The 23658-nt window shown below is 44.0% G+C and overlaps 1 protein-coding gene across 2 annotated transcripts in view; it reads right to left on the bottom strand.

The window, feature by feature from the left end:
* The window catches only part of pik3r3b (phosphoinositide-3-kinase, regulatory subunit 3b (gamma)), a 254079-nt gene that overhangs the window by 112937 nt on the left and 117484 nt on the right, over positions 1 to 23658 (bottom strand). For both annotated transcript variants that reach the window (XM_079506006.1, XM_079506007.1), the window contains exon 5: positions 10650 to 10781. In XM_079506006.1, the coding sequence (XP_079362132.1) occupies positions 10650 to 10781 (132 nt within the window). The remainder of the gene's footprint in view (positions 1 to 10649; positions 10782 to 23658) is intronic.

Below are 23658 nucleotides of genomic sequence, written 5' to 3'. Positions count from 1 at the left end.
GCTATATCTCGTGTTGTGTTGGAGCAGACTCCTCACTCAAACGTGCACTTGCAGTTTGGGCAACTCCACATGCCCCAACATTTTATTTCCCTCATCAAACCCTGAACACTCAAGATGCTGCCACCCTTACATCTCCATATATGGAGCTGACCCGTTCTGACATTCCATATGTTGATCTGACCTCATCAAACCCTGTACACTTAAGACACACTCCATATATGGCCAGTACAGAATTCATTCCATATGTTGATCTGACCCCCCATGCCAAAGCGCCAGCGCTCGCCCAGCAGTCTGCCGTCACCCAGGCGGATGTGTGCACGCCCTCAGGGCGCTTTACTGGTATTATTCTGTGTGGTCCCTGTGAAGAGTAGTCAGACCGTCCGTCCGTCCGTCCGTCCGTCTCTGTCCTTCCCTCCACATATATGTTTTTTTTGCGGCTTTCGCCTTTATTTTATATAGAGGGACAGACAGTAGGCTGACAGGAAATGGGGGAGAGAGATGGGGGAGTGACATGCAGTAAAGGCCCACTGCCAGACTCGGACTACCGGCCAAGGTGCCTGGACCGCTGAGCCACTCCCAGGCCACCACATATAACTTTTTATTCCGCTCCAATGGGGAGGGCTATAGCTCTCATGCCGTTTGTGTTTGCTATAGCAACTTCACAGGAAAATGGACAGATGCATTGACATGACACTTTGGCCCCTACATTACCTAAATAAATATTGGGTCAAAAGTCATGGGTCTACCCGGACTGTTTAAGACCCCTATGGGTCCGTGTTTTATTTATGGTCAATTGAGACCGAGTCGGTTCAGATTCAATTACCTCGAGTCTGACTAAAGTTCAAATCAAATGTGACCCAAATCCCCACATCTTCTCCTGTCTCTCTCCACTATCACTATTAAATGCATAAAATGCCCCAAAATTAACCATAAAAAAGGTCAACAAAGAAACAAACAAACTTCAGAAACCGGTTGATTGAAAATTACAGAACATATCTTTTTTTTTTCTTAACCCGTTAAAACCGGAAAGCATCTCTGTCATTTATTTATTATTATTTGTTTTAACATTTTAGAAAAATCTTGAAAGAACTGCTGGTTTAGAAGGCCTTTGTAGAAAGGGCCTCAGGTCTTAATGGGTAAGGCCTTTGTGCTGAACGCTAGATTTAGTCTATTTAGTACATCAAGACAGTCAGTTTCAAAAGAGAACCCTTTTATAAAGGAGAGTCAACTACTGTAAGTGCAGCTCCAGTTCTCCCCTGCACACCACAGTGAAAAACAGCCACATTAAACATGCGTAGAACACAAGACTATGGGCCAGTAAATGTGCAAGCATCACTTAGACAGCAAATCCTTTTTTGAGTTAAGAATACTGCTAAAATCAATTACACAAACGAAGCCCTACAGGAACAATTCTGTAATGTCCCAGGATCTTTTTCAAGGTTGGTTTATGGCATATGCACTGAAGGTTTGTGAGCCATATGTTCCAAGGTGGTGAAATAGTGATCTCTGTTGATTTACTCTATGAGGTATTGGTGTATTCTGTCCTCTCTGCCGAAGCTGAAGTGTTCTAATCAATCCCAATAACACAGAGTGCCCAGAGACAGATAAACTAGAGAGAGAGAGAGAGAGAGAGAGAGAGAGAGAGAGTGAGAGAGAGAGTGAGAGAGAGAGAGAGAGAGAGAGAGAGAGAGAGAGAGAGAGAGAGAGAGAGAGAGAGTGAGAGAGAGAGAGAGTACTCATTATATACCGAGCGTACTGGTGGAAAAAGTACTCAAATGTTTTACTTAAGTATCAATACTGCAATACAAGTGAAAGTCTGCTATCCAAAATGTACTTGAGTAAAAGTACAAAAGTATTGGCATCAAAATATACTTACAAAAGGTTTTCAAAAGTCTAAAAGCATTTAAAAATGGCAGATCTACAAGCTCAAAACGCGGCACTCACGAGGCGTTGTGAGCTTGTACATCGGCCATTTTTAAATTAAAAATCACACCCGTGTGAACTGAGTGGTGTAAGGTTTTATATAGCATGATCAGCTGTGGTCTGACGTAATGTCTGACGTAATGAAATCACACAAAATATGTTAAGTAAAAAAAGCTATCATTTTTGATAAATGTATGTATCACACCTGGATGTGATTTCACAACTGGCTTTTTTTGCGCAGAGAAAATGACCACGGTTGCTACGGTCATCCAGTTCACCCGGGTGTGATTTAATTACGTCAGAAATTATTTTGAACATAGCAACCATGGTCATTTTTTTATGCACACAAAAGCCAGTTGTAGGAGTGGTTTACACCACTCAAAAAGAACAATATTTGACTCTGAGATGTAGTGGAGTAGAAGTACAAGCATTGAAAATTGTAAATATACTAGAGTAAAAGTACCTCAAAATTGTACGTTAAGTACAGTACTAGCCTCGGAAACACAGACGTTTTATTTCCAGGGAGAAAAGTACTAGGCATGTAACGATTCACTTAGCTCACGATACGATTCGGATCACGATATGATTTTTCATTTATCTTCCCCCCTGAGATTTTCTATTTAACTACATTGCAAAAAAGTAGCATTACATTTGACAGTGCAGAAACATAATTGCCTTCCTTGATGAGTATCAACGACCATCATCACCTGGGCACAGTCACAGACACGTACACAGCTCCCCTCTACAGTGCTCTATGACTATCATTTCTCTCCAAAAGCACTTGAATATGATGGAATATGACTAAAGCTCACATTTCACATCACACACTAGTGTGTGTGTGTGTGTGTGTGTGTGTGTGTGTGTGTGTGTGTGTGTGTGTGTGGGCGCGAGTGTGTGCGGCAAACACCAAATAATGGCCAATCTACCATGTTTATAAATGTACATGAATACACTGTAACATGCAAATACATGTGTGTGCATAATAGTAGACTGTTATATAGCCTATCATGTGCTTACAGTACATAATCAGTCATAATATTTATTTTGTGTGTGTGGCAAGTATGTCTGTATGCCGTGTGTGTGACTGTGTGTGTGTGACTGTGTGTGTGTGTGTGTGTGTGTGTGTGTGTGTGTGTGTGTGTGTGTGTGTGTGTGTGTGTGTGTGTGTGTGTGTGTGTGTGTGTGTTTGTTTGAGTGGGTGGTGATGGATGGCTGACAATCTGCTGCAACCTGATTGAGGTCATGGAAGTGACCCCACTCTGTCTGGCTACCACTGACCATAGACGCTGACCAACAGAAACATGCGCACGCACGCACACACACACACTCAGAATCTCTGTCCCCTATTCTTCACACACCACACTACTGCTTCACCTCTCAATATAATTCTGTGTCCGATCACACACACACACACACACACACACACACACACACACACACACACACACACACACACACACACACACACACACACACACACACACACACACACACACACACACACACACACACACACACACACACACCCCTCGGTCATTATGGATTGTGGCTGACCTTGCGGGTCAATAGAGGTCAAGGCTGGAGAGGGAACTTGGCCTGTTCAGCTGGTCATCGGGGACAATGACAGACTGGACAACTGGACAGTGCTGGGGGTGACAAGGGGTGAGGGGTGAGGGTCCTGGAGACCACCACACTGTGTTGTAGTAACTACAGGACCAGACCTGCACAATGTGCACATATTGAACTGTTTTTTTTCTCCTGTTTTTCCTATAAAGACAAGTTTTGTTTTCTTTTGTGTTCGTCATGCAATATATTGTATGTGGTAAGGGTAGGCATAATACGCTCAAATGATATAGCTTCAGCCTATACCTTTTATGGTCATAATGTAACATTTATAAATTATTTATTTTGTTATACACTTGGAGTGTATTGTTACCAAAATAAAACGTGAAGTGAAGTGAACTGTCTTGTCTTCATTTCCAACACTTCAAACACTGGTAAATGAAGAGAGAAAATGACGTGACAGTTTCTGATTGGGCGATGGAGTAGTAAGACTAATGCAAGCCATTCTAGAGCATGCCAGTAAGCATGCCCAGACGGAGGTATATGGAGATTTTTCCCATTCTAACGGTAACTTGTGTTTATGACTGGTCACTAGAGAGAGATTTCAGAGGCTTGTGTCTCTTCCAAACTACTGCTGCTGCTTTTCACTGGCTTCACCGCTTCACCGCTGACAGAATGAACTTGAAGCATGCAGGCTGAATGAATGCCCAAACAATGCGGAGCGTCTCACCAGCGTGTGACCAATCCCAGTAGCCATGGATACATTAACACTGAGGTGCACTGTGTATAAATTGCACAAGCCATCCAAACAACTTTCTTCAGAAGAATGGTCAGACAGTTTTATTTATTGCCCACATAGATCAAGGTACTGTAGACTGCAATTGACCTATGGCTTTCTTCAATTATATAATTCTAACACAACGTCGAAAATGTAAACCTATATGGCAAACAGCCAGTATTCGGAGACAAAACATGCACATGACATGTCAACAGCTTTCGAGGAAATGTCGATTTTTTTTTTTACAAACATGATTGCTGAAGTCCACTAGACTGGATGTTATCCACGCTGTCTGTCAATTAATCCTCAGTCCTGCCGCTGTGAACGTTGCCCCTCCCCAGCCGTCCCAGACCTTCATTTTCCTCTCCACCTCCTCCATCCTCCTTGCCTCAACTCCTCAATCTCTCCTCACTCCTCCTCCTCTTCATCTTCCCATGCACCGTCCAGATGGACAGTGGTCAGTCTCACCAGAGGGTCTTTGTTGTCGGATATGCTGACCTCAGTCAGGCCCTCATTTAAACAAAGGGATGAGTAATTGGCCGCAGGGGAGGAGGCAAAGATGATTGCGAGGGAATGGGGGGTGGGGGGCTTCAGGAATGAGAGATGAATGAGAATAGAAGAAAAGTGGGAAGTGGTAGAAGAAGACAAGAAGAAGGGAGTGGAGGGGGTCCTATTGGCTTAGTTTTTTTAAAAAGAACACAGAAGATGTAAAAGATGGATGGAGTGAGGAAGTGGGAAGAATACAATTGTTGTTGTGACCTTTAAAACTGACAACAGAAAATTGAATCCTCCCTGCGCTTTGCTGGCCAAATGGAAGGAGGCTGAACTAGGCACAAACATGAAGTGTGAAGGTCTTTAGACCCAAATGGGATCATAATAGCAACGTTAAAGGCAGGTTATGTCTCTGCTGCACGCCGCATTTCGGTTTCTGACAACTTTCACAGTGTAATAGACTGTAATCCATAATATATCTTCATAAAAAGGGTAATGGAATAATCGTAATGACAAAAGTGTCAGTTGCTGAACAATTTATAGTCACTGGAGGGGGAAATCAGATGACTTATACAGTACTTATGGATGGAAAAAAAGAAAGAAAAAGAAATCAGGAACAAATTGGAAATGGATGACTTTGAAACAAAGCGAACATGCACATTTTAATTTTGAGATTATAGATGACGTGATATTACACTACTTTGAAACTCCCTAAAAGTCTAACCACTCCGGGTTGTAAAAGATGAACATTTCAAAGTGAAATAATACTATGAGTATTACAACAAAGTGTCAATTTTATTACATTTTCTATGGACATTAAAGGCTGAGCAATCCAAGCAGAGCGTAATGCTTAGATGATATTGTGTTGGAGTCCTCAAATGTGTTTCTGGGTGGAGAGGAACTTGACCTTGTCCCAGAGTTCAAGTACTTCGGAGTCATATTAGACTCAACCCTAACCTTTAAAAAATGTGAAGAAAGTCACTAATACGATTAAATTCAACCTTCAAAATGTTATACAAATTAGACCCTTCCTGACAGTTGGAGCGGCCAGATCGTATCTTCACTGTATGATCCTATCACACATTGAATACTGTTTCACAAACTGGTCTTGCACAGGTGTGACTACTCTCAAACCCATACAGCTCTACAAGAGTGCGCTCAAAGTGTTTGACAGGAAGCCCCACTCATATCATCATTGTAACATCCTCCGGAGGCTCATTTTTTTTAGCTTTGATAACTTTAACAGGTTGGGGTCATATACAAGACCCTACATGGTCTGTGCCCACCCCCCCTAAGTTAATTCATTAACGGGAGCCTGATAGGGGAATCAGTACCAGAGCAACCACTCGAGGAGACTGCAAAGTGCCGCACCGGCAAACAACATTCGGCCAAAATGTCCTCTCAGTACAGGGTTGTGTAGCATGGAATGGCCTTCCTCTGCGTATAAGGGATTGTGCTACATTTCCATATTTTAAATTGAATCTAAAAAAATGGTTGCTTGAAAACCAAAGCTGCAACCATTCATGATTATTTTAGGTGTATTTCTTTTTTTATGCTGTGTTCCCTATGTAATGTTATGTAAATGTGTTCCACTGTTTTCCGTTTTGTGTTTATTGTGAGGACTGCGGATGAAAATTAGCAACTGTGCTATATCCGGTGTATTTACGTCCATGTGACATCCATTAATATGCATTGTCCTGTCCAAATAAACAAATAAAGAAAGAAAGAAAGATGTCAGGTGGAAACCTTGTATGTCCAAAACCGTTCCTTTTTTATTATAAAAAGAAGAGTGTAGATCTGCAATTTCTACACTCTTGTATAACGAAGTAGGCATTCATTTAGGGAAAGTAAATATGGAGGGATGAGGTTTCTGCCTGACAGCAGCGAATAGCAATTGTATTCTCTGTCATACTCTGCAAGGCTAAAATAGTAGATCTACTGTACAAGCTCATAACGCGTCAACATGTTGAGTTATTTCTGGCAAGCAATGCATCTTGAGATGAAATCAGGCTTAATGAGATAGATTGAATTATCAGCTAAAGAAGTCAGTTTGTGTGCTTGAAGGATTGTCTTACTGATGATTATTAACCTGCGACGTAAAATAGCAAACGGTTTAATTTCCCTGTGAGCATCCTATGTCTGCCTGGCGGCCTTTTTTGGAGAATAAAGATCAAACAAATTAAGTGGTTTTGGAAAATATTAAAGGGGATATGTGGAGGTCAAACCCAAATGAAGGTGATTATGTTTAATTATGTTTACATGAACAGAGAGAGAATAAAATAGAACTGGCTTTAGTTAAATGCCTCAAACACACTTTAAGTGTTATGAGAAAACACTTAAAGATAATGTGACGGTAAAGGCCTCTAGAGAGTTTGATATAATTTTCACATCTGGCGAGTGGGTGCGATGGTGCACCAGTTTTTCACACAAACCAAGTTCAATTTGTGTATTTTTTCCGGGTGCATACAGTATCTTTGGTCCGACGTCTTAACAGTCCGACACGCAATAGTCCGACACCCTAAACCCTGTTGTTGTTGTTGCTGCGAGAGAGAGAGGTCTAGCCAACACCAACTCGGGATTCCTGGATTGCTGCCCTCCACAATTTCTTATCCAACATCAGGTTCTTGAGCTCTTCAGTGTTGTCAGCCAAGCTGTCGCGCCGCAGCACATCTACATAGGTGGTACGCTTCTTTCCCCTCCTGGCTTAGCCCTGGGTTGGCTCCCATAGGGTCAATTTACTTGCCTCAAGTTCAGGGTGCCTGACGCAGTGCCCTGCCAGCCTCATCCTTCTCTCTCTGACTTTGTCCGTGACCCGTGGTAGGTCCCCATAGAGGTCCACATTTCTGATGCGCTCCGTCCATGTGACACCTAGTGCCATTCGTAGCATTCTTGTGTAGAATCCATCCAGGGCTTTTTCCTGTTGTATTGTAAGGGTCCATGTCTCGGCCCCATACAGCAGTACTGACTCCACAGTAGCTATGAACAGCCGCCTCTTAAGGTCTTCTCCCATATCTGATTTCCACACTTTCCAGGCAAGTGCTCTCCGAACCTTCAGATCCTGTTCAGTTGAGGCAGTCCAGGCACTGGTGCAGACGGGACGGTGCTCGAGCGAGTCGAGGACTTCAAGTACCCTAAACCGTAACCTAACCCTAACCGCATGCGGAAGTCACGGGTGAGGCTTAACCGGCCACGGATGTCGAAACCAGACTAACGTATGCCCCCACAAAAAATGACTGAAAATTGATGAATAAGAAATAGGCATGGCACTCCGTGATGAACAACATGAAGCCGATACAAACATCCCCCTCACTATTTTCCCAACGGTGCTGATTCAAAGTCAAAAACCGCTGACCACTGTAGTGAAATGAATCACCTGTGCTCAAGTATCTGCACAATGAAAAGAGAATCATAATCTAGGAGGAATTTGACCTGGTGAAAGCTCAGCGTCTTGTAAAGTGATCACTCGCCATTTTAGAAAGGATAAGATTATTGGACAGTGTGTGTGAAAAGGCCTTAGCTTAGACAGCAAGGAACAGCTTTGAAAAGTACAACAAAGCTGGCCCATCATAGCTCCTGTGTTCTTCGGGGATCTCTTTATGCTATTGCATGACTTATCTTTACTGTACAAATTAAATGTTTCGGTCCTGAAATCCCTTTTCATATTACAGACCAATTTGATTCCACCAAGGTAAATGGCTCTCTGAGTGAACCCCATCATAATTAAGAAGTTCAATTTCAGCGGGCTTAACCTGAAAGGACCCACGCAAAGTGCTTGGCGTGTCTTCTCTAAGTGGTTTATCTGGACTTAAAATGTTTCCGTGAATATGTGAAAAAAGGCCTGGAACTTAACAGGGTCAGGAACAGGAGAGAAATGCACTTACAAAATTGACTGTGTGTTGCAGTTGGAGCAAATGTCTTCATAGTTTGATAATATTTCGAGAGTTCACAGAAGAGTTGGGATGACAATCGAACGGCGATCGGATCTGGTCTATCTATCCTGCCCATCCTGCCTGCCTGCCTGCCTGCCTGCCTGCCTGCCTGCCTGCCTGCCTGCCTGCCTGCCTGCCTGCCTGCCTCTGTCCATCTCATGCACAGTACATACAAATGCAGGCACACCACCCACACAAAGCACTGAGCTCCACACTTCAAGCGCGGCCTCATGAAAAATAGATCTTGGGATGGGTCTCTAAAAGCCAGAGGGACCGGGCTAAAGGTGACAGGGAGGACATGCAGGCAGGTCAGCTTCAGTAAGACAAGACGTGATTTGGAAGGGAGAGAGAAAGATATGGGAGATCGAGGGGTGGGCGGGTGGACGGGGAACTGGGAGCGTTCATGCGACCGTGTGTGTGTGTGTGTGTGTGTGTGTGTGTGTGTGTGTGTGTGTGTGTGTGAGAGAGAGAGAGAGAGAGAGAGAGAGAGAGAGACTTAATGTCATCTCCCATAAGAATCAGTCTTTACTGCATTAGACAGCATCTGGAGATTAGCCAACAATTGACGCTGACACAAAGGTACAGCCAGCTTGTCTTTACATCCAAATATGGCCGTGTCTGTGGGCGGTGACATGCTTTGGTGCTTACGCCAAGTGACAGAGGCACTCTGGGCCTTACTAGAGCCGACAGACAGAGTTCACCACAGAGTTCAACCATACAGTATGTACAGAGGAAAGGAGCATATTGTTCTATTTTTGTTTTTCACGAAGTAAGGATGCACACGCACAATTTAGGCATTTAGCAGACGCTCTTAATCCAGAGCGATTTACAGTAAGCAAGAACAAAAACATGGTCATACATCATATAGGCCTACATACAAATCGTCATCATGAATCATACGTAAGCTAAGAACCTAAAAGTGGAATATCTATATAAGGAAACTATGCATATATACTGTAGTGCTATGTCTACATAAAATTCTATCTAAGTTAGATAAGTTGAGCCTTTGCATACGTATGCCTGTACTGGCTAGAGCAAGTGCTATGGCAAGTGCTACGGGCTAAGATGGAGTCTGATGAGGTGGGTTTTCAGACTACGGCGGAAGATTGAGTGAGTCTGCCGTTCTGATTGCACATGCATTATTGTTATGACAGAGTTACAGAACAAAAGTCAGATAGATTGATTGTTTGACCTTCTGTTTGTGTTGTTGGAATACTGAACATCGTGAAACTACACAACGTTTTTCTGTCATTTTACTTGGGAGATTTGCAAGAAATGATTGCCTGCCAAAACCCCACGGCACTCAATATCAGACAGTCAATTGCAGCAGGGGTTGATATCAGACAGGCAACTGCAGCAGGGGTTGATGTAACTAAACGATTTTTGGGAAAGCAGCCTGGCAGCAGGGTTCTCTGTGGGCACAACAAACACACTGGAACAATTTAGAAGCAATTTAGAAGAAGAACTGCTGCTTATGGTGATCTAACGTTAGCAGATGTGTTCTCTTGTTGGACTTGCGATTGTGACCGGTTGTATGTGGGTTTTGGCAGCGAGGTGCTGTCCCCTCTTCACTGAATCTTTTAGTGATATGGAGTACCAGGCCGTACCTGCTTACTTTCACCCCTGGAGGAGAGGAAGATAAGGGTTTAAAGCAGCATCAAGCACTGGCCAACAACGACTGAAACTAGTTTGTTGTGTATCCATGTCACATTAGCAGGTTCATAGCTGGATATTTGGTTCAGAAGCTGCTCAGAAAATGATCACCTGGATTACAGAGGTTGCTCATTTATTAGGTGTGTGGGTGTGTGCTCAAAGATGACACTTCAAACTCACACTGGCAGGGATCGGACAAGTGACTTTTAGTCAAAGGTCAGCCAGTGGACTTTAATGTTAGTCTTGTGTACCATTGCCATTGTATTGATGTAAAGTGAAGGGAAGCTCTGCTGTAGGATCTGATATTGTACCTTGTGCGGTGTAGACCAGCTCGCTGTAGATCATTGCTGGGATGATGGGGGCTGGCAGGTCCTCGAGGACCCCTCTCAGGGTGTCGCACAGAACCCCCGACTCGTACTGGTCCAACTCCACTGAGACTGGGTCTGAGAGAGAAAGAGCAAGACAGAGGGAGAGAAAAATGTTACACATTCTATGCACGATATTCAGTTTGTGCCTTATCCCATTCAGGCCTGACGTCGAAATTTTAAAAAAAAAGTTTGCTAAATCATGACAATTTTCGGAAAGATTTGAGGCACATTTTAACGATTTTTCAAAAATAGCAGACCTGCAAGTTCATAGCGCGCCACTCGGTGGCGCGCTATGAGCTTGTAGATCTGCTATTTTTCAATAGCTAAATTATAACATAATGTTTAAAACACCAAAAGGGGTTCCCGGTTTAATGGTTAATGTGGTTAAACGCTAACGTGACATGGATGCGTTCCAGGTCTCAATGGATTAAAGTCCATTACACCGGGTTAGGTTTTTTACAGCAGCAGATGCCATAAAAGTTAAATATCACCGGCCAAAGGGCTCCCGCTGCGATTTAGCAGCCAAAGAGGTTTCTATAAAAGATGCATGTGGTAATTAGGTCACACCGGCGATCAGCGTGGCCAGAGAGCAGCGAGTCTCACGGCCACTCTGGGAAGGGAATAGGAACGCTATCTTTTAAAGTGAGAGATAAAAGAGGCTCAGATGTGCTCCGCACGTGAGAATGCACAAAATCCTCTGCCAGTTAGACAAAACAACCGATAACAAGTGTGCGTGTACTGTGTGCGCGCGTGCGTGCGTGTGCGTGTGCGTGTGTGTGTGTGCATGTGTCTGGGTTTGTGTGTTCCTACAGATTAGCAGAGGACAAACCATGATGTGCCACTGACTGACCGTTCCTTTCCTTCTTTTCATTATTTGGCCTCGATGTTTCACCCCAACCTTCCTACCTTGCCCTCCATTTGTCCTTGCTGTCCCAGAACGTCCTCCTCTTCCCGTACGTTTACCCAGCACCACCCCACCCTTGTATCTTACTATCTCTCTACCAAAGGGATGGAACTATCCATCATTTGGTTCACAATTATTACATTTTGATGAATCGAATAATTGACTGTGCTTTGAAGTGCTTTTTCCCTTACGCGTTTATTATGCATCAATAAATCGGTTTATTTCTTTTATATTTCATCATACAAAAACAATAGAGGAGGGAAACCACTGTACAATGCAAAACAATAGTTTTAAACTTTTAATGCCCTCAAACAGGTGTTGTTTAGGCAAACTAACAAACCATTGGCTTGAAATTGTACAGACTATACTCAGCAACGCGTTTCGAGTACAAGAACCCATCAACCGCAGCAATCAGGTAAGTGTGTACAATTATATATCATGGGAAGGGGTCACATCATAAACATCCTAACAGTGTAGTGCAGAAACAGTTTAAATAGGCGATGTATACCCATCGCCTAAATACCCAGGACCTGAATGGAAACAAGACCGCAAGGACTTTTTTCGGTGATCGCTTTGGAAGTGTGTTTGACTGTACCCTGTACTGATTACATTTCTGTTTGACTGTACCCTGTACTGACTACATTTCTGTTTGACTGTACCCTGTACTGACTACATTTCTGTTTGACTGTACGCTGTACTGATTATATTTCTGTTTGACTGTACGCTGTACTGAGTATATTTCTGTTTGACTATACCCTGTACTGATTATATTTCTGTTTGACTGTACCCTGTACTGATTATATTTCTGTTTGACTGTACCCTGTACTGATTATATTTCTGCCAATAAAGTATTCAATCAATCATGTACAAGCTCAGAACGCATCCTATCACGATGCGTTGTGAGCTTGTACATTGGCTTTAACTATTTTTGACATTTTATTACATTATCAATTATTTTGTATCATTGATCAATTTCATTATTCCAATGAAGTGCCCTATACTTACTCCATCCCACGCCTTTCCCTCCACTTCACGCTGCCTTCCCTGCAGTCATTCTCTCACGTTGTCCCCGTTTTCATTCTCTTCTTCCTTCCGTCTCTCTTCCCCCCCCCCGTCTCCTCCTAACATCCCTCTATTCTTCTTACCCCAATACCCCCCCCCCCCCCTCCTCCTCCCATCTCATCTCAGCCTCATCTTCATCTCCTCCACCCCCATCAACGCCATATGTCAGCTCCTCTGGAAGTCAAATGGTTGTTAAATCCCATTGATTTGCCCCCTCTAACTAATGGCAGAATAAACTTAACCAATCACCGCAGGTCAGTAAACCGCAGGACTATTACGGCAAGATCAACGGATGACCTCTTCATATCGTGGCAGTGGGAGGAGCAGTCATATTGTCAAACAGAGTACATTTTCTGTCACCCTGGGGACCCCGGGATTTGCAATTTTGTGAAGAGATCGCTTTTGTTTTGACGGGGCCTTTGATGTCACACAGATGGTAATGACAACAAAATAATAATAACGTAAAGTTTGCGTGCTGCATCGTCAAAGCATTGACTAGAGACGCTGCAGTGAGTCGGCTAAAGATTTTGGAAATAGGCCGATCGGGGCTGAGGCAGGCGTTGCCTAGCAACCGGGCTGCTGCTAAAAAAATGATTTTAGCGAGACCTTCAGTAAGTTCAGTCCACTGATATGACTGTATAGCTATAGTAAGGCTGCAATGACAACGCATGGAGTTAGACGCAAACTTCTAGTTTGACACAACAGAAGACGTTTTTGATGTTAAAGTAAGTTGGTTAACACTAATAGTTTTGTTTTATTAGATCCCAGAGAACCCCAGAGTCCCTATTCCGCGGCAAACATTCAGCGAAAATAGGAGATCTACAAGTAGTAATAGCTCTGTTGTCAGCACTCAAAATGGGCCGTTTCTGGCAGATCCCACACACATTACGGGTACTCTTTCTAAATACACAGCTGCCCGCTGTTGAGGCTAAATTGGCTCAATTTGGGCCCTGCACTTTATAAAAGAAAAAGAGGGGTGAAGTTGAGGTGTCCACGCGGCTTAACAGCTGTGTGAGCTGAGGACAGGCTTCAGTCAGCCGGCCTCGTTTAATCACACCTAATGAAACGCACTCTGGGGGCACGGCCAATGCCACATCATTACACTGCTCACCAGGGGATTGGAAATGAGAAATCCCTAGATCAATTATTCTCTCTCCGTTCCCCTTTGTGCCTCCCCCCACCAATCACCATGCTCTGTCTCTCCCCCTCACATCCTACACTTCATTTACATCCTCTTTTAGCTTCTCTTCTCTTCTCTTCTCTTCTCTTCTCTTCTCTTCTCTTCTCTTCTCTTCTCTTCTCTTCTCTTCTCTTCTCTTCTCTTCTCTTCTCTTCTCTTCTCTTCTCTTCTCTTCTCTTCTCTTCTCTTCTCTTCTCTTCTCTTCTCTTCTCTTCTCTTCTCCTCTCCTCTCCTCTCTTCTCTTCAGTCTGCTGGCTGGCCCGGGTCAGGCCCTTCTCCCCATTTTGCTTTCTCATTACATCACGCCCAGAGCCATAGAGTAAGACAGAGTTACGACAACTCTGTTCACTTCATGGGGCCAGGCTCTTCTACTGTACATAGATTTCTATTGAATGGGGACAACCGGAAGTTTACGGAATGCATTGGAGTCTATGGACTTGCGCGAGTACATGAACCACGTGACCAGGCTGTTTCTGCCCCCTCAATGTCGTAACTCTGTCTTACTCTACGGATCACGCCCTTCCTCTTGTCTCTCTCTTTCCTCCAGGCTGGCTGATTCCCTTCTCCGCTCCACTGACTGAACGGTCCCGCCAGTCCCTCTCTCAATACCCCTCTGCTGCCCTGCACCTCCGCTCCACTATACTGGCTCTGGCTCTTTCCCCTTCTCTCTCTCGTTCCTCTCCCCTCCTCCTCCTCCCATCAGCCATGCCCTCCACTCTTCCTCAAAAGGGGATGGTGGCATGGCAAATAACCAAACAGCTGTTTGATCTGTTCCCAGATGCCACACACATACACACATACTGGGCTATGGACCAGGGGCATGCCAGTCCATGTCTCTGGACCAGGGGCATGCCAGTCCATGTCTCTGGACCAGGGGCATGCCAGTCCATGTCTAACCAGGTCAAATGTGACAGCCCAGGGGGAAGAGCAGAGCGACAGAGCATGACCCCCTCCTTACGATCTGGATGACATCGCCACCAGACAAGGACAGGGATGGGGAAGGGGGGGATTCATGAGCCCACCTAGACGTTTGGAGCATTATGCTTTGTGTGAGTGGTGTGCATGCATATGACTGACTGACTGACTGACTGACTGACTGACTGACTGACTGACTGACTGACTGACTGACTGACTGACTGACTGACTGCAGGCAGGCAGGCAGGCAGACAGACAGACAGACAGACAGACAGACAGACAGACAGACAGACAGACAGACAGACAGACAGACAGACAGACAGACAGACAGACAGACAGACAGACAGACAGACGTGAACGCACACACAGCACTATTATTGATCATGTGTTTCTATGTGTGTGTCTGCCTGGCTGACGTATCGACAGCTTATGGGTAATTTTTCTAATCCCTGTCCCTAAGGGCCTTCTATCACTCATCGCCATCCTCCATCTCCCCCTTTTCTTTCTGAGTTTGTCCTATCACTTCTTTACCATTCTCTTCAGATTCATACACCTGTCCCTGTCCCTGCGCACGCACGCACACGCACACACACATACACACACACACACACACACACACACACACACACACACACACACACACACACACACACACACACACACACACACACACACACACACACACACACACACACACACACACACACACACACACACACAGTCCATCCCATCAGTCAGTCAGATCATCAAGGTTGTGTCTCAGATTGTATGGATCAGTCAGATGGTTAGGTGAATGCATGAACGCTTGAATGGACATGCATGGGTCGGGTCAATATAGAGTCTATATTGGACTCCTGCTTCTGACAGAGAATCCAATTGACAGCATATCTGACAGGATTTGTGTGTGTGTGTGTGTGTGTGTGTGTGTGTGTGTGTGTGTGTGTGTGTGTGTGTGTGTGTGTGTGTGTGTGTGTGTGTGTGTGTGTGTGTGTTGTTTGAATGTTTGAATACATGTGTAATACTCTAACTCAGGGGTTCCCTAACTTTTCAGCTCAAGACCCAAAAGATACATTTGGTGTTATTATTTTTAAAGATTTGTTCTTTGGCTTTTCTGCCTATATTGATAGATACTGTACGAGTGAAGACTGACAGGAAAGAGGGAGAGAGAGACAGGGGGCGACATGCAGCAAAGGTCGTCATGAACGGGACTCGAACACGCTGTCAGAGCAGAGCTTATATGTGGCATGTGCCTGGACTTGTAGGCCAGCGGGCGCCCCACTTAAGCCCTATTATTGAAATTAGCCAATCTAAAAGCTAACAACACGTCACATTGTGACGTCTTGTTAGCTTATAGATTCAATGGTAAAGGGTGCATTTATATAGCGCCTTTATCCAAGGCGCTTTACATAGATTGTGCATTACATTCACCCATTCATACACCGCCAGTGGAAACCATGCAAGGCACCAACCAGCACATCAGGAGCAATTAGGGGTTCAGTGTCTTGCTCAAGGACACTTCGACACTAACTCTGGGGGAGCCCAAGTTCTAACTGGCAACCTTGTGGTTACCATCCAGCCACTCTACCCCTGAGCCACCGCCGCCGCCTGTGTTCACTATTTCTAATCAACATTTATACATTTTTTGAAAATGTTGAAACATTTTAGAAAACGTAAACAACTTTCGATTCCAACAAAATGTTTGGGACACAGTGCTGATTTAATTTGGGTCGGTTACAGTATACATTCTCAGAGTTACAAATAGATAAATAAAACACTGAGTATTTTACTGCGTCTGCACATCTGCTCTGCGAGGACAGCTACTGTGAGTTTTGACCCACAGAGTTAATGATGCAGAGAGAATGTGAAAAACCCAGCCTGAAAATCACATTATCCTAATAGTAACCTTGGACGGCTCTGTCAAACATTTTGTGAACATTAAGGAGCCTCACCAACAAGGCTGGAAGCCAGACAAGCATGTCTCTCGTCTGTAATGAGGCTAACAACATTATCTGGAGATGAACCAGAAAGCTGATCGCACAGCAGCACAGGACATGCCCGGACACCCACTCCCTGACAGGGATTTGAACGGAGGGCTTTGTTGACGAGCATAACGCTAAAACAAGACCACCAAAATAAGAGAGTCTGACGCATGTACTGTATGTCCAACTGTTGTCATGGTAATCTGTCTATATTTGAATCAACTTGTAATGACGTTGGTAGCCTGAACAGTAACTGTTCTATTGGCGCAGAACTGGAAACCAGTCTTGTGGCCTCATATGATATTTGGCTTTGCTCACAGAAACAGATTCATTGTAATAAAATAATACAATTTATAATTTAGTTTAGTTAGATTTTTTGTGCCGATATCACTGTAGCTATGTGTGTACAGTGTGTGTGTGTGTGTGTGTGTGTGTGTGTGTTTGTGTGTGTGTGTGTGTGTGTGTGTGTGTGTGTGTGTGTGTGTGTGTGTGTGTGTGTGTGTGTGTGTGTGTGTGTGTGTGTGTGTGTGTGTGTGTGTGTGTGTGTGTGTGTGCGTGCGTGCGTGCGTGCGTGCGTGCGTGCGTGCGTGCGTGCGTGCGTGCGTGCGTGCGTGCGTGCGTGCGTGCGTGCGTGCGTGCGTGCGTGCGTGCGTGCGTGCGTGCGTGCGTGCGTGCGTGCGGGACAGAGAGAGCATGTGAGTGTGTATGTCTGTATGTGGTAGGTGGGTAATGACTTCACTAAATGACTAATATGTATGCATGTGTTTGTGTGTGTGTTTGTGTGTGTGTGCGCGCGTGTTTGTGTGTAATCGTGCGTGGTTAAATGCATATTTTATAAGGGACTTGAACGCTGGGAGCAAGATCCCTCGCCCTCTGACATTGACCCATAAAGGTCACATATGCAACCCGTTCAGGCATGCCATCGGTCAGATAAGCTAGCCAAGCGTGCCATTGGTCAGATAAGGCAGCCAAGCGTGCTATTGGTCGAAAATTACCCAGTTGCTCATTTCATGGTGTTTAAATGGCTGCTACAGATATGGACGTGTTTGCCCTTCACACACATTACGGACACAGAATTTACAAAAACACGCAATTCATCTCTAGCACACGGACACGCTCAGAGTTCAACATCCGTTGAAAATGATTGAGACAGTTGGTTGTTTTGTACAGATGTCAACAACTACAGTATGAGCTCGTGGATCGGCTATTTTCACTAGTTCTGGAAGATGAAAAAAAGACATCCATTTCCTGAAAAGTAACGGTTTTGGACGTACAAGGTTTCCACCCGACAGTGACACTACACAGACTGTACTCTTGCAGCTGACCCAGGTTCAGATCTGACCCCAGGCTCTCTGACGCATATCATCCCCTGCCTCTTTCCTGCCTTTCCTGTCTCACGGAAATAAGGCAGACATTTGTCCTTAAAAATGAATTAAAAAAAATAGGCTCAACGAAATAAGCTCAACATGACCTCTTGAACATACACAGCTGGGGGTAAATTTGATCCATTTGTAAATTGTGGATAAATAATACATTTACAGTTCTGTTATTTGGATGGATTATGCAGAGCAGCTTATAATGAGCAGCTACAGTATAGGTACAACAGAATGGTTCACTCAAAAAGGACACATGTGAAGTGGTGGTTGAACTATAGGGACCTCTGTGTTACAGCCTGACCAACAGGTGACCCTGATGTGCATACTAACCACACACAAGGTTGGTTTCACCAAAATGGACAGGGAAACTTGTTTAACTGACCAGCATGCCTAGAAGTCATGTGAAAAAGAGAGCTGGCTCAGATGTGCGAAAACAAATGGGTTCATTAAAAACGGAAGAATTAAATCACCCATCATGTGCTGTGTAATTAACAGGATAAAACACAGGGAAATCACCTACCATGTGCTGTCCTGCTTAACAGGATAAACCATGGGTAAACCACAAAGTACGTATAATATAAACTCATGGGTTATTTAACCACTTAAACCGTATATACTTTGTTGACCAGGGTCTCCCAGGGGTCTATACTTGGTACTCTAGCTCCTTTCCCCCCTGTACGCCAAATCTCTTTGTGAAAATAGCTGTTGGCTATTTTGGCCTGTTATGACATGCCCAGTATAAGCACGCTAGGGCAGTGGTATACTCAAAGTGGGGTACTTGAGGAAGTTCCGCAGGGGGTCCCCACTCCCCAGCTAAACTAGTTCAAATGAAATCCCTTTAACCACTAACTGTGTATCAACTGTTTGACAATAATAAACATTACAAATCTTGTATGGGGGTCTCTGACATAAAATATATATTTTCACATGGGGGTCTGTGGCCAAATACATATTAATTTGGGAGCCCTTGACATTGAAAAGGTTGGAGAACCACTGTGGTTAAACGAAGTGTCAGGGTCTCACAGTGAAGGACAGAGAATGACAGTGACAACGTGGAGAGCACATGGCTGGCTCTGCTCTGCTGCCCGCCTCGCCAGCCTGCTGATAGGACATCCAGTAACTTCAAACACTGTCACTGTTTCTGCTTTTCGTACTGTTCAGGAGCAATCAGTCCATGTCATCTCCATTCATTCATCCCTCTCTCCCCTCCCCCTCCCCCCTCCCCCTCCCCTCCCATCGAACACCTCTCTCTCTCTCTCTCTCTCTCTCTCTCTCTCTCTCTCTCTCTCTCTCTCTCTCTCTCTCTCTCTCTCTCCAGGATGGTTGTGTGCCAACCCAACACCCTTGGAGATGGCAGAGTGCCTGGCCTGAGACAGGAACTCCAAACACACAAGGTTGAATGGCGCCCGGCCTGTGTGTGTGTGTGTGTGTGTGTGTGTGTGTGTGTGTGTGTGTGTGTGTGTGTGTGTGTGTGTGTGTGTGTGTGTGTGTGTGTGTGTGTGTGTGTGTGTTTACAGTACCATCCATCTTGCTGTATTTACACTGGAGGACCCTACTTCCTCTTTACTCACCCTCTCACTTTCTTATTCCTCTCTCTCTGTCGCGTACACACGCGAGCACGCAGTCACGCACACGCACACGCGCGCGCACACACACACACACACACACACACACACACACACACACACACACACACACACACACACACACACACACACACACACACACACACACACACACACACACACACACACACACACACACACACACACACACACACACACACACACACACACAACCAGATGCTTCTCCATATAGGGAAAGGTGGGGAACACTTTGTACTTTAATTCAATCTGCTCAGCTGCTGTATGCGTTGTACTGTATATGTCAGACACACGTTTTACTGTAGTATAGACATAAGTATTTCTAAATGACCCGCAGGGGGAAGGATGGATGGGTGTAGTTAAATAGGATGGATGGTTGTAGTTAAATCATTCCTACTAAGTTGATCAAGGCTGTTAACATTCAAATGTTTGCATCGCACGCTTAGTTCGCCTCACCAGATGGTTCACCATGCAGCTCCAACCATATAGAACATTGCTCGGAAGATATAGGATACATCATGCATATCAAGACATGATTCTTGTTTTTATTTTCACCAGATTTCTATTATAGCCGTGTTTCTCCAATGTGTACTCCTAGGGGTATGCAGAGGTATTACATGAGGTACATGAGAGAAAATGGGAAATGGGGAAAAAATATTTCACGGAATGCTTAATTCACAAACATACTTTTGTGAACCTACTGAACTGTAATGTGTAAAATAAATGAAAACCTTGCATATTTGTAGAATAAAAGCAATACTTATTTGCAGTCATATTGTTCTATTTTGAACATAATGACAAGATGCATTTGCTCAGGAGGCACACATTGCAAATCTTTCTCTACATAATTTATTTGTAACATCATTCTTCAAAGCCTGATTGTGTGCTGAAAAGAGCCAGCTTCATTGTGAGTGTGTAGATCTGCTATAGGCAACACTGCTGTGCAAGGAAGTATAAAGATTAGAAGGAAAATGTGTGATGAAGTGCAGGGTATAATTCGAAAAATGTCCGTCCAGTTTGTTGTTGCGGGTGGCGCAGTGGTAAAGTTCCTGCCCGTTGTGTGTTCAAATCCACCATGGTGCATCCAGCTTTGTCGGGCGTCAATGCGAACACAATAATTGGCTCATGTTTGCGGGAGGGAAGGCAGGCAGGGTGATGTTGATCACGGCATGTATTCCTACGGGCTGAAGGAATGTCAGCAGGGAGTGTTGGGTGGGAGGAGTAGGACGAAGGCTCTACAACTCCCGGTGGGGGCTCCTCACTGGCAGGAGGTGAGTCAGTAGGATACAACACAGAAATGTGTGTGGGGAGGAATATCGACTAGATTGGGGCGAAAAGGGCAGTAAAAATAAGTTTAAAAAGTTTGTTGTTGAGATCATTAGAGCAGTGGTTCTCAAAGTGGTTTCTGGGAACTCCCAGGAGTCCTTGGGGGGTTCCAGGGGGTCCCCAGCAAAATGTGTTAAAGGACCTATAACATAAAATTCAACTTTTTCCATTTCTTTTGTGTTTTTGGGGCTCCCATATGTGTTTTCTATCTCCACAAATAACCAATTTTGAACAATCAGGCTTTCACATCATATAGGTGCTTTAATGGAAATTGCTCTCAGGAACAGCTCAACTGATTTTGTCCTCATCGTGATGTCATCAATGTCACCCTACTTTGTATAATTCCTCCTCTTCTTCAATCTTTAGTTCCAAATTTGCATTTCCACTTTGTTTACAATGTCCACCATTGTTGATTTTCCAAGCTGGCATGGAATGGAAACAAGCCTGGTTTTATCTAGCATCAGTATTATAATGACTCAAATATTAAATAATCTGCATATCAGCACCCCCACCATCTCAGGACATTGTGGTACTGCAGCTAAAACTGCTTTCAAAGTCCAGAAAGAAATGACAAGGACTGGTTATACAGAGTGGTGATTGAGGCTCAAACCATTAGATGGACATAGACAATATGATATTAAATATTAAAAGCAGTTTTAAAATGCTGTTATTTGCACTTTAATACAGCATCACAATTATTCTAACCACTTCATCCATATATCTACTAGAGCGGTGCCTGTTGGAGCCTCTACAGCGATGCCCGTTGGGCACTGGCCCACTTGGAACGATGCAAATGCATGCCCCACCCAGATATTATGTCTGTGCCCCTGTTATACCCATATATGGAGTTCTTTGTCAGGCATACCCAAATATGGAGTCTATGCAGACGTCAGAATGATGTCAGAACCGGCCAGCTCCATATATGGACACTGGGCAGGGGCCTTGTCCAGAGCCCGGGCAGAGGGCTTTTTGGGGCGGTTCTGGACAACCGTGGGTCCGACCGACACCAGCCACTGCACTCCCTGTGGTGGTGTGGAACGCGTGTGTCGAATTTGAAGTCGGTGGGACGAACGGTTCTCGAGTTACGTGGATTACAGACGTACGTACAGACGTACGTACAGAGACTATATAGATAGATAGATATTGATATTCAAAAATAGCAAATGTACAATTTCACAGTGCAGTACGAAGAAGTGACGTGCTGCAAGCTTGTACATCTGCTATATTAGTTTTGAAAATGTTTGGAAGATATTTAATCATTTTACTTCTGGTTCCCTGGCACAAAACATTTTCTGATGGGGCCAAATACATATGAATTTGGGGGTCCTTGACAAGAAAGAATTTGAGAAACACTGATCCATTGAGATTTCAAGAACATGAGGAGAAAAAAAAGAAGAAGAAAAAACAGTTCTCTATTCATAACCCCCAGCCCCTCAAATTATGCATTATGGTATAATTGGATAAAGTTTGAACCCAATAAACAGAATTCTATGATCTCTTTCTCTCTGTGTGTCCGTGTGTACTTTGTGTGACCGTGTGTGTGTAGAGCCATGTTATGGGCTTCTGTGTGTCTGTGTGTTGCGCCCTGCAGTGGCATTCCAATAAAAATCTCATTACTCTACAAAAGCTCTGTGATCATCTGCTCTCTGCCAGCATTAGAGTGTCCTGATTGAGTTGAACAAGCAATTTTGAAGAGGGAAAATGTCATTTTGCACAAAACAAGACTAGAGCACAATGAAATCCAATGGTTTCACTGAAAAGAAGTAGCCCAAACTAATCTAATAGCAGTGATTGACAAATTGAGCTATTTGGAAAATATAGAGACGCTGAAATTTTATTGGGAGAAAAACTTGAGAACTGGAAATGCCATCCATTTGAGTTTGTTTTGTTATTCAAGGCATTCCTATTCAAATGAATGTGCACAAGGGGTTATTAGTGGTAACATAAGCCACGTGTAAATGTGTATACCAATTTGGACTAGCTTCTAAATGTTGGCAGAATTTGTTTCAGTGTGTTTATCTGCTAAAATGTAATTTTGAGACCCTTTGCACCATGAACTGAGACTGAATTACTGTAACAAAGAACAGAAGCACCAGAGAAAGATGTTGGACAATATTTAGACTCATGCCAAGGTAAGTACAGTTTAACATGAATCCACACAACAGAAATAAGTCCAAGTTCAGGATTGATAGAAAAGTTATGTATTATTAACTTTTATAAAATACAATGAATACTATACTATATTAGGTGCACATGTGCTGTGCGTTCTTCCGGTCTCATACAACGTTCACACCTGCTGATTATTTCAAAAACAAAACAAAAAATTCCCACAGGGAACTACAACATTTGAATTGTCCATTGTGTCTATAATAATTTTCTGGGCTGACCATAACTACACAAATTGAATCATGGGATAATGAAAGCTCATTAAAATCAGATGCTGTGACGTAACAGAGCTGAAATGAAAGGAGTGCACTTAATCATCATCATGTCATGGTCCCTCTGGATACAAGAATGCTCGGCCCATAACAAGCTCGCCCCGGGTCAAATCTGGCAACCTCATAACGGTCGCAACCAGGTGTATTCCTAAACGTAGCGTCAGTAAA

Source organism: Electrona antarctica, assembly GCF_951216825.1.
Source record: "Electrona antarctica genome assembly, chromosome: 7".
Lineage (NCBI taxonomy): Eukaryota > Metazoa > Chordata > Actinopteri > Myctophiformes > Myctophidae > Electrona > Electrona antarctica.
Note: the sequence above shows the minus strand (reverse complement) of the source record. Positions and strands in the feature narration are given on the sequence as shown.